General features: G+C 41.0%; 1 protein-coding gene across 1 annotated transcript in view; it reads left to right on the top strand.

Annotated features, from left to right (window-relative positions):
* Positions 1–14,167, top strand: part of GALNTL6 (polypeptide N-acetylgalactosaminyltransferase like 6) — a 433,114-nt gene that overhangs the window by 408,667 nt on the left and 10,280 nt on the right. Inside the window, exons 9-10 of the mRNA XM_053941431.1 lie at positions 3,622–3,843; positions 11,550–11,666. Coding sequence (XP_053797406.1) covers positions 3,622–3,843; positions 11,550–11,666 — 339 coding nt within the window. The remainder of the gene's footprint in view (positions 1–3,621; positions 3,844–11,549; positions 11,667–14,167) is intronic.

Here is a 14,167-nt window from a genome sequence, read left to right as displayed (position 1 = left end):
TTTCTGTAGAAGATTACATGAATACTAACAGGAGACAGAAATCAAGAAGATTCAAATCTAATGCCTGTTGACTCTAAATTATTTGAAGATTAGTTTCACTGTGAAACTTAACTGTCTCATGATGATGAAAGTGAAATAAGTGGTTAAATGATGTTGTAAGACATTCACAAAATGCAACCTAATCTGGTAGGCTCTTAAAGTTCTTTGGCATGCAAGTTCTGGGGCAGTATACCCACGCAGAGTAAAATCATATCAAAGTCAAACTGCTTAAAGCCTGGTTTACAGCTACACTCTGTCAAGATTGGGTAGCTATTCAAAACCATTCCCATTTCTGGGGCTCATATGACATGCTCAGCTTGTATCTAGCCTCACCCAAGGGTCAGGCAAGGAGGAAGTGACCATTTTCCTTCCTCCATCCACTGTGTCAGACATCCACCCAAATTATGGGAATGGCAGCTCTGGAAGACTTGTAAAGTACTTGAAATCACATCCTTACCTTGCAGTAAGTCATTTGATTGGTAGGCCTAAAGTGCTCAGAAATTAGGGCTCTGATTTTGGTTGTGCTCCTCAGATAGGATGAGTAAAAGCCAAGCAGCTCCCTACTATAATTTGCAGAGAAGAGTTATGGTCCTAAGAGGTTCTCTTAGGTTCTCTTAGCAATTTATCATGCTGCTAGACAGCCACAGAATGGGGATTTTTCAGCTTACAAGTTCACCCATCTCATCTTGGACAGCCTGTACTTTTGTTCCAGGAACATGCTGTGTTCTAAATAAGAACATAGATGATGTTTGCCTTTTCTGTGCAAGGTTGCACCAAACTAGCTTTCAGTACAGCAGCTCTTCCTGACTGCATTCAATTCAAGTATGGGGAATTTCGCTACTAGTCTGGACACATTTATGTTAAAAGGAAGTATGGTGATTTCTAAGCTTGTATAGTGGTAATAACGATAAGAAATGCTAACCCAGGCTAACTGAGGTCAACAACTAAATTGTTTAGATGCTGAGTGCTTGCCCCAGAAACAGCTTCTCACTACTCCAGAACAGAGTGTTCCTTTTGGTCATGTTCATAAGTAGTCTGAAGATTTAGAGCTAGCAAATCAAGAGCCTGTATTTTTAAAAACGAACTTCTTGAAAGGCTGTATTTTTAAAAACAAACCTATTGAAAGGGCTGCCTCATAAGGGTTTGGCTTATGAAATAAATGTATAAACAGAGGAAGGATAATATACTAGTTCATTACAGGCGATTTTTAGCATATGATGGAAAGAACAGTCTTAGAAGAACAGGGAAGCAAAGTTTTAAATAGATTTATCCAAAGTGTCCTACCTGATACATGGGGAATCATGGGAGGAACTGACTCTTTTTTTTTAATACTGTGTTTGATGGGTTTACACAAAAATACACATGAAACCCAAACAGTTATAAAGGTGGTATTGGAAAACAAAGAGTTTTTGACCGGTGAATGAGAATTTTGAGCTAGTGACCAGTAATATCAAGATTTTTGTTGGACTCATGTTTTATCGGTAACAATTATCTAAAGCAGAATGCAGTCCTTTTAGTGCAGCCAAGTAACTAAAGAAGAAAGTCCATCAGAGACTACTCTTAGTATAGGTGGTGCAAGACTTACATTGAATTTTTCTTTCCTAAGGGAACTTTTTATTTTTTACTGTACTTTTACTGTATGGCTCTTTTTATAGTATGATTTTTAAATATGAAAATAGCCTACCAGATGAAATGATTGCAAAAAACTATTTTATAGAACAGTCCTAAACTGCATTTGCATTGTGGCAAATGAGGTATACAGCATTGCAGTGAAAGATATGCAAGAAATCACACATACTTTCATTACTTTGGCTTTTTGTTTAATGTTCCTAATAATATTTTTTTTGCCTCATGTACAAAATCTCATCACATAGTATTTTTATGTGTCAGAAAATTTCTGTGTTACAGGTTTTCTGCTATAAAGGTGAGATTGTCATTTAGATTATGTTCTTGATTTTTTTCTGGTTTTCTTTGTCCTACCCAGTTCCTATTCTTGAATTCTAATTTCTTGTAAAGCTATTTAGGTCTTCATGAAATTACAACACAAGTCAAACTTATGTGGGGCACAAGCCATTTTTGAATAAGGATATGAGTGTTGTGAATTCTTACACTGCTTTAGTGTTACTTGCTTTGTCCCTGCAGGTTTAACATATTTGCTTCACAGAGAGAAAGCTCATAGAAACTTATCTTGCAGTGTCAGCTAAAAGTACTTCCTTTGTTCTGTGTCTTGCTGTCTTTGTATTCAGATAGGCCTTATTAGTTTAGAGACATTTAGTTTACATGGATTAATAAAATTCAGGAAAAGCATTTTCCAGTGACTCTTGAAGGCAAGTCAGAGTATGAATCCAGCTTACTTAGATGCAGAGAATGTTCTGAAAAGAAGCATTACCTTATGTTGATGATAATCAGATGTATGTTGTCCTCCAGCTTATTACAGAGTGAATCTCAGCACTTTGTAGTTAGTGTTCTATAAAAAGAATGTTATAAAACTTAATTATCTTGTTTTTACATACAAAGCAGTAAGAACACCCTAGTGTCTCAATGTCATCCAGAGAGATGTTGCTTTGCTGGTGGGATAAAAGGTTATTGGGCAGCTGTGGCAATACAGAATAGACCAATTCCATATTCCACTACAATATCTGCTTATAAATTTGTGTGGATTGGGTTGCAGGAGGAATTTTAAAAACACACAAAAAAAACCAGAAAAAAATGCCCTCTTCCTGGTGGTAAATAATAATAAAATATATCTCTTCACTCTACCCAGAACTTTCCTTTGCAATTGTATTTGTTTTATTTTTTAATTTGAGGCAGCTAATTTAATTAATAATAATTTGAATAACTTATTATGCAGCAAAATAAGTAATTCTGTTTCCTATAAAATGCCAACAAAAATGGACTTTGTGGAACACAGCCAGAACTGGATTTCATGGAACCTAAATAGTCCTAGATATGTTCATAGGATGAGTGAGTGCAGAAAGCCACAGGTTGTTGTGGTTTCTATCCCAGGAGGTCTTTTTCTTCAGATCAACTCCTCTTCAGGGCTGCTTGCCCCCAAACATTCACTTGTAAGACCTCATCCTAAAATTTAGGTAGGAATTGCTTGGTGACTAAGCAGCATCATGACAGATTGAAATTCAGATGCTTTTCAAATGCAACGTGAAATACATCAGAAGGAAGAATTTGAACCATTCTTCCATGTTAGCAGGTCTGAAATAACAGGGGAAAAAACAGGGACCAATGTAAGCAGCTGAAAGGAAATTGATCAACATCCATCATTAATCAAAAGCCCATATGAAGAATATGCATAAAGAATGTGAAGGAAAATAAGATGTTCAACATACAGAAGGCTGTCTCTCACAGAGCCAGCAGGAAAGCAGGGTACTTAGTACTCTGTAGTGTTTGCTCAACACTGCAATAAAGATAGCATACGGTTACTGGAACTTTTCCAGGTTTTAAGACTGAGAAATGAGACCAGCTAAGCTTAAAAATTGTGTGGAATGCTGATTTCTTGTTTTGTTTTGTTTAAAATTTTCCCACTCAAAACATGTAGAAATTAATGTTACTCTTTTTTGTGCCACGCAGAACCTGAAGCGAGTGGCTGAGACGTGGATGGATGAGTTTGCAGAGTACATTTACCAGCGACGGCCTGAGTACAGACATCTCTCCACTGGTGACATCTCTGCCCAGAAGGAGCTGCGCAAGCACCTTAAGTGTAAAGATTTCAAGTGGTTCATGGCTGCAGTGGCTTGGGATGTCCCCAAATATTACCCTCCTGTGGAGCCTCCACCTGCTGCCTGGGGAGAGGTGAGGAATAGATCAAATTTAAATTAATCCAACATTTTAGATTGTGGGAAATTAAAATTATTAAATGAGAGTAAACCTGATGTTAAGTAGTGTTATTAAGGAAGTTCACAGTGGTTGAAACAGTCCCTGAACTATCCATTGAAATGAGAAACTGTCATGTCTTAGAACTATCACTGCTGCTTTTGTAACTCATTGCAGCTTTGTGTGTAGAGGGCATATGATGTATGCAACAATGAGGACAAAAATGAGTAAAAAAGTATGTAGCACTCATTACTGAATGTCACAGAAGATTCGAGATTCAGAGAATCACCTTAGTAAAAAGGAGGTCTGAAGTCACTGCTTGGGGTTTTTTGCATATCTACTGGTATACCTCCTCCTGTCCTTACAAGGACAATCGTGTGCAGATAAAGTTAGGTTTGCTCACACGTGAAATGTGACAAGCAAGGCCTGGATACTTTCCTTTTAAAAGGACTGATTTTGCTCAGCTGTTCTATATATTCTGTAGGTGCTGTCATCACTGAGTACCAGTAGCAGACAAGTACAATTTCTCTGTTGATGGATATGGGAAGGGAGAGACCACAAAAGAGAAGCCAATATCAGAGTATCACTGCAGAGCAGGGGCTGAGCAAACAGCCAGCTGCAAATCTCCACCTGTGATGAAGATGTTCTGCATTCAGACCTTTCTGAAGAGCAGAGCTGTAGCAAACCTTTCTTTGACAGTTTGTTTTGTGCAGAAGAAACGAGAACACAAGGAGTGCTAGGAGAGGAAATTACTTCTTACTCGCACTGAAAAATTACTGTGGCCTTTGTCCCCAAGAACTACAGCAGCTTCTTGCCATGGATCGGTCACATTTAGAAGGCTCTTTCCTCTCAGTTCATTAAGATATATAGAGAAGGCTTCACTCTTCCAGTGTATTGTGCTACTTTTAAAAAAACATAGGAATAACTGTACTGTGAGTTCTAGCCTTTTCTTATTTTTTGGGAGATGTTCTTGGGGCTGTCATAAAATTAACTTTCATATTTGAAATGAGAGGATAAAGTTGAAACTTTGACCAAAACATTTGGTAAGATCAGCCACAAGTCTGCATATTCTCAGTGGTCAAGACTGGACCATAGACTTCTAAACATAGATACCTCTACTATTCTCCAGAATTTATATTTAGAAAGGCAAATTACTGTGGCTGCGCGTTACTTTTCCTGCCCTGGTCGGCTCCCGAGAACGCGGCTTGGCACCTCGGCTTCTCGTCAGGGTCGGTGCCGCCGCTACTTCCGGGCGCTTCTGCGGCTGCGCCCTGGGGTGGGCTGGCCGCGCTTTGTCATTGGCGCGAGGGAGGGAAACGAAGAGGCAGGGAATTGTCCAAATCCATCCGTGTGGCTGCTGGATGCTTTATTGGTCACGGGAGCCATGATGGAGAAGCTGCGGCTGCTCCCAGCCTCACTTGGATGAATCTGGCCCCGAGGCTGGGGTGCCGCGGAGGGATATAGGGGTGGGACAGGGGAGGATGGGAGCTCTCCGCCCAATGAACACAGACGCCATGGCGGTGATGTTGCCACAACAGCCAATGGGGACATGACGGGGGCGGACACGGGGGTTCAGGGCCAGTAGGATCGCGAGAATGAGGTGACGAGCACGGAACTGCCGGGGACCAGACGGGGGAGTGGGCACAGGAGTAGCAGGGGAGAAAACCCAATGGCCGGCAGCCTGGGGCTAACTTCTGTGGGGGGGGAAACACGGGGGATACACGAGGATACATGGAACCGGTAAGCTGACAAAGACCAGAACCCCAAATCTGAACCTAAAACCCAGGATGCAACAAATTACCTCATAGTGAGATTTCTAAAATAAATTTTTCTGGTACTAGCAATACTTAATTCTACTTCATAAGCTATCAGTTACAGATGTTCAAAAAAACTCCAATTTATTTATGTCTTACTGTTTGCTACTTCTTGTCAGTAATGAACTCCTTTGTTGTTAAAGTTTCTTCTTTTTGGTCCTGCTGCCCACTTTTTATGAGATTAATGTGTACTGAGAGGTAAGGAATTTATCAGTAGAAGTCAGGCTGGATCAGATTGCTGTGACTGCTACTGTGATCTTCCTTCACCATCTTTCACATTTGTACATGGGTGTCCTTGGAGGACTGGGATCAGGAGATGTGTAATTTCTCTGGCCAGCTGGACAATCCTTAACTCAGTCAAGAGGGTCTAAGAGGAGGAGCTTGTGATTCAGGTATTCATTCTTTTCACAAAAAGTTTAACATAATCTCTGCATAAACCCAAGTATTTTTGACAGTAAATCAAAATCATATCAATGGTGTGAAATCTGTGCCTTAAAAGCATTTACTAAATTCTTAGGAAGGATGTGAAGACCAAAGATTTTCTTTTTTGTCTAAAACATACTTTCTCTAAAATAACAGGAACAGAACTTTCAGCCCTACTTCTCTTGCTTTTCCTGAGACTGTTACATTCCTGTGCAGTTTTAATTAATTTGTTGGCACTTGCAAGGACCTTGAAAGTCCTTGAAGGTCAATGGCTGTGAGAAGCTGAAAGAGGGAAGCAGACTGTAATGGTACTGCTTTGTAAGAATCACACAGCTCTTGAAACCTTGCTGATTATACACACCAAAAGTCTGTGCCAACACTGACTGTCATTTAGTACCCTCTCTGCTTCCATTTGGAAATACTTTACATCTGCTTGCCTATGCCAGTCTGAGAGAGAGTAAACAATGAAGTACACAGACAAGTTTGGCTCTAGTATTTTGATATCTGGCTAGTAAAAGCATGTGGTGTGAAAGCAGACATCTCATAAACAGCCTCTGCTCAGCTCCTCTTTTTTTTTTGCAAACACATTTATTTAAAATCTGAATCTTACATTTCTTGAAAAAATATGTTTATGATAGAAAAGAAGGACATTTTGAAAACAAAAAGCAATTTTTTTCTGCACTTGTCATGGCCTTATCTCTTATGTGTGTTTGTACCTTTTGTCCTTGTAGCTGGCAGGGTGTACATACCCTTGATAATTTGTTCTGCCTTGTAACATCTGAAATATGTGCAGTAGAGCAATGTAACAGCAAATCCAGATAGATTAAGGTTAGTGAGACTGTCAGTTCTGTGTTTGAGTGATGTAACTGTTCTCTTTTCCACTGTGGAAAAGAGGAAAGTTTTCAATTAGGTTTTGTTCTTACTCTTTTGAATATACTAGGACGTCTGGTACGAATTGAAAACAGTAATACCCATCCCATGCTTTTTCTAAAACAGAATAATTTATTTGTAATATGTATTTGAAGTCCTGCTACCTAAAACAAGTAGGTGTGAATTGGCCACGAGGTGTTTTCTTAGGAAGTACTCATGAATTTACAAGCTGTGATCCAGCATGAATATATTGTGCAACTATCACAGCTTCCAGTATCTTTGAAAACACATTTTACATTAAATTAATCATATACTATCAGACATTGTAACTTATTTTAGATTTCATGAGTTCTATAGTCAAGGTGGTGCAAAAAAAAGTTGTTTTACTCAGTCAAAAGGGAATTATTTAATCTTGGTTTCACTTGCTGTTACATAAACTTCAACAATTTAATGAGGAAGTGTCTCAGTCAGTGCAGCAGTGCTAAGCTGTAGAACCTGAGACTACTCCTTTCTCAGCCTCAAACTCATGGATTTTTACAGCACTGACATGAAAATGTCACACATAAAGTCAAGTGGCACATTTGAAAAAAGAAGAAAGCCTAAGAAGTCACTAACTTCTCTTTCAGTTGTTTTCCTTTTTTTAAAACATGTCATCCTCATACCCTTAATGAGTCAATCTGAGTCCAGCAAGTGTCGCACATCTATTGTACAAAAGCGATATAACCCCACCCTGCACAGACTGAGTGCTGCACAGCTGGACTGTTCAAATTCTTTTATCAGGATCAATGTCACACTGAGTAAGAGTCCCGTGTTTCTTCAGTGAGGTTTTTGGCAGTGCTTGACTTCTTTACCTTTGACTTTTTCTTTTTTATGGCTCACACAAAGGATAAATACTTCTAAAATTACTGTGTATCGTTTGACAGGAGAAGTGGCTCATTTTTATATATTTGATTCATAGACATTGATGGCCCCAGGGTTATCTGAGTATGTAAGCAGTGCAATAAAACTGGCTCTAAGTGCTGCTCAAACAAAAGAAAAGTATCATAAATGAATACTGCTAATGTCTTCTAAAAGTTAAATCCATTTTCATATTTAAGGCATTAAATCAGATGTAGGGAGAGTATTATATAAACTGATAGTACAAGGTGCTTCTGTTGTTGCTGTATCCATAAGCATTGTCCTAACACCATCTCCACACTGTTCACAGATGACAATATTGAACATACAATTGTTTTTAGATTACTACACTTTCCCTCTTTCTGCTTTTGGCAGAGAGAGTTTCATGTCATGGTGAGCATGCAGAGCAGCTCCCAGACTCCCTGGGAGTTTGTCTCTCCCACTTTGGCTCACCCCCCCCGCAGGCTCCATGAAGGCTGAAATGTATACTTGGGTGACAGCCTGGCTCCAGCGCAGGTGGGGTGAGGCTGCAGGAGCCAGGACATCAGCTACTACCTCAACAGCAAGTCTTGCAGGAACTCATTTGCCGGGGAAAAGTTGTAGAGTTTTAGATTTACCAAAGAATATTGGTCAATAGCTCTAGGAGGCTGTATTCTCTATGCTTCTACATCTCACCTGCTCTCTGTAAGGATTACAGTGCCCATAGTGAGTTACGATGGCATTTCAGGAAGTATGTATAATGACTTACAGATGGCATCCTGTGCTTTTGTCAGAATTTGTTTCATTCTGAAACAGCCTTTAATAGCACCACTTACCGTCCTTGTCAGTCCATACATTGAAGTCCTTGGAAGCATGATTTTCCTGTATGCTTATCTGTGTGTACAAATGATGGCATTTAAGGCTGAGCAAAAAAAGTTTTGTATGTAGCAACCAATGCCTTACCTGCATGGCTGATAAAATCTGTCTCCTGTTCATCCCTGGTCTTACAATTGCACAAATAGGAAAGTTGGAAACATGTTAGGATCACTATCTATTTGTTTTCTAGTTGTAACTCATAACCTTAAAAATCCTAAATCCATTGTGCTGTGTGATTGGAGACAAGGCAATTCAAAAGCATATTGGTGTATAAATGAGAAGAAAAAAAAAAAACCCTTGTGCTTCTGCTTTCCTTCCTTTGTCCATGGAAGCATCTTGTGGGATTTGCAGGCTGTGTGGTGCTGATGCTTGGCAGAATGTTCCCCATGGCTCTGGCTCTGGCATGATGGCTCAGTTCAATTTCTAGCAACTGCCAAGGCCACACAGAAATGCCAGAAAACAAAAGCACAGACTTGACTGAAATGTCTTATTAAAAAAGGAAGCAAAAAACAAACCATGACCCCTCTGCAGCTGAAAGGATGAAACAAAAAAAGGATGAGCTAACATGTAAGATGCAAAAAAACAGAGTCAAAACTAACTCAAGCAAACCTTTCAAGAGTAGAGGAAAGAGGGGAGGAAATAAAGAATGTGAGACACATTCCAGCAGTGAAAGAACTAAATGTAGCTTCAGCTCAAGCCTTCTCAAGAAATGGACTGAACACGTTTACTGCACAGTCCAAATGACAGAGACTGGGTTGGAGTGATGCCATTGAGACAAAATTATGAAAGCCTTTTAATGCAATAAGCATTAATTGGATGTGGAGTATATTCACTGTCATTTTAGAATTCTGAATCACATAAATATACCCAATTATTAATGGCAATTGTTAGCAGTTCCATTTTAATTAACTTGCATGATGTAAGAACTGAACTGATGTATCATTTAATTTTATGTTAGACCAGAAATCTTTATCCATACAATGGAAATTTAAGTGCTTGAGAAATGATTGAACATTCTCTAAAAAAAATTATATTTGGAGAAGGTATTTCACATGGAACTTTAAAAATAGGACATTAAATTTTATTCCCCTCATTATTCTTTCCTGCCTATTTTGCTGGGTAATATGAAAAAGAAAGTTGTTGAGAACTAATTACCTTTCATCTTTTTTATTGTGGGGCTGCCCAGTGCTGGATTTCTGTGTCTGGTTGCATGTATGAAGAGCTAGTGTTTTACCTCATCTTTAGCAACTTTTGTTGTATTGAAAAAAGAAAAAATATCCTAGGACTGGGCTGGTCCAAATTTTTTGTTTTAATGCTTCTCTGAGCTCTGTTGAAGGATCAAAGGTTCCTGGAGGCAGTTGTTCAAACTGATGCTCCCCCATCTTTTGCCCAGTCTGCGATTTTCTAAGCTAAACAAATTCACCTTCTGAAATCTTTCCTGAGAGTTTTTACATTTTACAGTTTTTACATTTTCTCACTATCTGTTGCTTTCCCATCTGTGTAAATCTTTCTTGATCATGGTTAAGAGACTCAATCCCACTCCTGCAGAATCAGAAAAAGAGCAGAGTAGCTCTGGCATGTGTCTTGCATGCACAAGGATTTCCTTCCTTGCTATGTTTTGTGCAAAGCTGTGAAGTTTTCCATCCTTTGGATGTGTGTGAGGTTTGCAGTGGCAATGTGTACATTTCTCTGGCATATTATGGCAACAGCAGCAACTTCTAAAGTATTTTTCATGAAAAAGCACAAATGACTACTCAATTGTATCTCCATTCTAGAAAGCATCTAGTTTTCTTTCAAAAAAGGATCAAAGTAGCATCCAGACTGTCAAAATATGCACCTGTTTTTATATATTATACATTTAAAATTTGTGCATGTTTCCATGCATTTTGATTACTTAGTTTCTGTTTACCTCATTGAGAGGGTAAGTTTTTTTAAGAAATCCTTTTCATTATGGAGGTGTCTAAAGGATTTTTTAACTATCCCAGCTAAGGAACTCAAGGAGAAATGTGCATGGATTTGCAACACAAAGTTAGGATTTTGCTCTTTTTGGTGGCAGTGGGCAAATCTACTTTTCAACCCAATGTTTCAGAGAAAATTTACCTGTCAGCAGTAGTTCATAACTGGTATGATTGATAGTCACAGATTAATTATTACTCAGTTGCTTCAGCCTCAAGAACAAGATTTTCCTTTTAAGAACAAGTTACACTGCAATGTTTGCAGCAGGCATGCAGGAGGAACCTCCATGGGTAAGCATAGGTTTCAGTACAGATTTGTTAAGTACTTTTTAAAAGCCTAAGTTTCAGTGCAGACTTGTTAAGTACTTTTTAATTTTATGCACTTCAGGGAGTAACGTGTGACCTTATCTACAATGGTGTTATTGTGTCAAAGTAAGAGCATGGATTGGAGCAAGGTATGCCTGAATTTCTAATGCATGCTGACTGCTCCCATGTCTGGTTGAGACTCATACAGAAATCAGTTCCTTCCAATGCTGTCGATCTCTCTTGCTCTCATAGGATGGAAGAAGCAATCAGACAAGCTTCTCACACTCTTTTTCTCTTTAGGTTTTTTGCATGAAGGTATTTCATAAGACCTACCTTTCATTTGTTAAGCAGAATATTTCAAACTTTGCTTCTTCTGAAGCTGCTCCTATAAAGAGTAGTTCATTCCAGGACACGGCTCTCTACCCTGTACAAAGTAAATCTTACCAGTTTTATGTAACTGATAGTCAATCTCAAGTCCTTCAGAGCTAAATTCCTAAAGCCATGATGCTGAAAGCTCAATTCTGCAGCCCAGTTTATTGTGAAATGTTGCTGCTTGGTTTTGCAGATTCGAAATGTGGCAGCCAACCTGTGTGTGGACAGCAAACATGGAGCCACAGGGACTGAGCTGAGGCTGGACATCTGTGTGAAGGACGGCTCAGAACGAACATGGTCACATGAACAGGTATTTTAGTGGTGGAAAGAGAGAATCAGGATAACATTGTTGCTTCTCTTTCTCAGTTTTTAAACATTTCTGAGAGCTTCTCTTTTTCTTACGGTAAAACAGAAATAATTTAGAAATATAGAAATAATTTTTGAATTATTACTGACCTTAATGGCTTTTATGAAGTACTCCTTAACACAGCTTCAGAAATTCCAACAGCCATCTGGGCTGTCCTCATTTCCAAAAGGAATTGCAATGCCCAGAGAGCTTTTTAGGCCCCATTCTCCCCCACTGTGTCATGAAAACATGTTGGTTTTGGCTGAGTTACCTGAAAACATTTTAACTATAGTACCAGGCCTTTTACAGCTCCAGTCACTGTCTATTTTTACACGTTTATCTCAATAAGCAGTAATATTTTAAACAAATATGAGGCATAAGTGAAATAAACAGGTAAAAGCAAGCAAAAAAGCATTTCAAAAGACAAGGAATTATAAAGACTCAAAAAAGGCTTTTATTTAGGTTGCTTACATAGAAAACTATTAGTTCTCAAGAGTATGGAGGAAAAGAGCTCTAATTTTTACTCTTTGTGAGTCCATAGGAAAGGGATCATGACTTACAGGCTGTGGGTCTTGCCAGTGTGAGTAAGGAGAATCCAGATGAAAAGCGCGACCTAACCGTTTATTAGTAAATTTAGTGAGCGAGTTCTTTCACAGGAAAAGGTCCCAGATTAGTAAAAGATTTCTAATGCTGAGGAGAAGAATTGACCTGGCAGTCACACAACACTTTGTAAAAACTTAAAAGTTCAGGAGAGAGGAGTTCTGAGAGGTATTTGAAGTGCTGAGGTCAAAAAAGCATGCTCTGAGGATACCGAGAAATGCAGGAGGAGAGCTGCAAGTGAATGAAACCAAGAAGCTGAAGGATTCTATTTAGGTAAATGACAACATGGCCCAAAAAGGAAGTTGCTGAAAGAAGACTTCTTCAGATAGCTATCAAAGATACTGCATGGGGATAGGGTGCCAAAACTAGATAAATAGAATTGTTTTGTTTCTAAAAGACATACAGTAATTCAGGGAGTTAATTGAAAGAAGTTGTATGGTCCAGACTAAACCCATCACAGTGTTCTCTGGCTTTAAAATCTGCACAGCTCCAAACCCTCCTCAGGAAGGGAGGGGGGAATGCTAAGAATGACAGATACAAGAAAAGAAGAAAAAAAAAGTTGGATAAGGTGAGATAAGAGAAAAATGCTAGCAGAGAAAAGGGAGACTTGAAATATCCTTTGAAAGAGTAAAGGCTGGAACAAAGGGGAAATGACACGAAGGGAGAAGGATGGTAGGGAGAAATCCATGTTTCAGCGTACTCCAGGCTGCTGCAACCTTTGGGATCAGACTGGATCTAAAGGTCTTGCTTCTGTGCTAAGGACACAAAGTGAATTCATTAGAATCTGTAGGTGAAGCTAGCACGAAAGGAGTTCAACCAGCCAGCTCCTTAGATCCCTGAACCAGAGCTGGGAAGCCTCAAGCATCGACGTGTGTGCCCTGGGTGCTCGACGGGTGCCCCAGGGACAGCACGAATCGTCTCCGCCGGGTTGGCGGGGAACAGCGCATCCTCTCGCATTGCCGCAGAGCGCGGAAAGCTTCCCGGAAGCGGCTCGTCCCTGCGGCGCTGCGGCTGCGGTGCGGCGGGCGGGCGGCAGGGGGCAGCGCGGCCCAGCGGAACGGGCCCGCCGCGGCACCGGCCGCCCGCCCTCGGGGCCAGCGTTCGCCTCGGCCTGCCCCGCTCAGGGCCAGCCCCGCTCAGGGCCAGCGCCCCTCGGGGCCAGCGTTCGCCTCGGCCTGCCCCGCTCAGGGCCAGCCCCGCTCACGGCCAGCCCCGCTCAGGGCCAGCGTTCGCCTCGGCCTGCCCCGCTCAGGGCCAGCCCCGCTCAGGGCCAGCGCCCCTCGGGGCCAGCGTTCGCCTCGGCCTGCCCCGCTCGGGGCCAGCGCCCCTCGGGGCCAGCGCCCCTCGGGGCCAGCGCCCCTCGGGGCCAGCGCCCCTCGGGGCCAGCGCCCCTGGGCCAGCATTCGGCTCGGCCTGCCCCGCTCAGGGCCAGCGCCCCTCAGGGCCAGCCCTGCGCTGCTGTCACACTCGTCTGTGGGGCATCAAACCCCGGGCCAACCTCACAGAGCTCCTCTACTTTAGATCTCATGGAATTTGTAGCCTCGATAAGTTCTGCATACACCAGTAGAAACTGGCAGTATTAATGAAAGTATCGAGTATTTTGTTATCATATTTTGAATAGCATGGATTGACGCTGAGGTGGACTTGTAACTTCTGGTATAAATTTACAGATGTCAGTGGCAAGCTTAATGTGACGAGTGCGACAGGCATCAAAGCCAGACAGAGATGATCCTTTGTGCCACTTGATTCATGTCATGTTACCAGGGCAGGACAGTGACAGTCTCAGCCACCACGCCAGGGGCACAGCCCTTTAGCAGACCCCAGGAGAGAAAGATGACCTTCCACCTTAGGGCTGTGTAAGCCCT

Source organism: Vidua chalybeata, chromosome 4 (assembly GCF_026979565.1).
Source record: "Vidua chalybeata isolate OUT-0048 chromosome 4, bVidCha1 merged haplotype, whole genome shotgun sequence".
Taxonomy (NCBI): Eukaryota; Metazoa; Chordata; class Aves; order Passeriformes; family Viduidae; genus Vidua; species Vidua chalybeata.
This window is presented reverse-complemented; position numbering and strand designations above follow the sequence as displayed.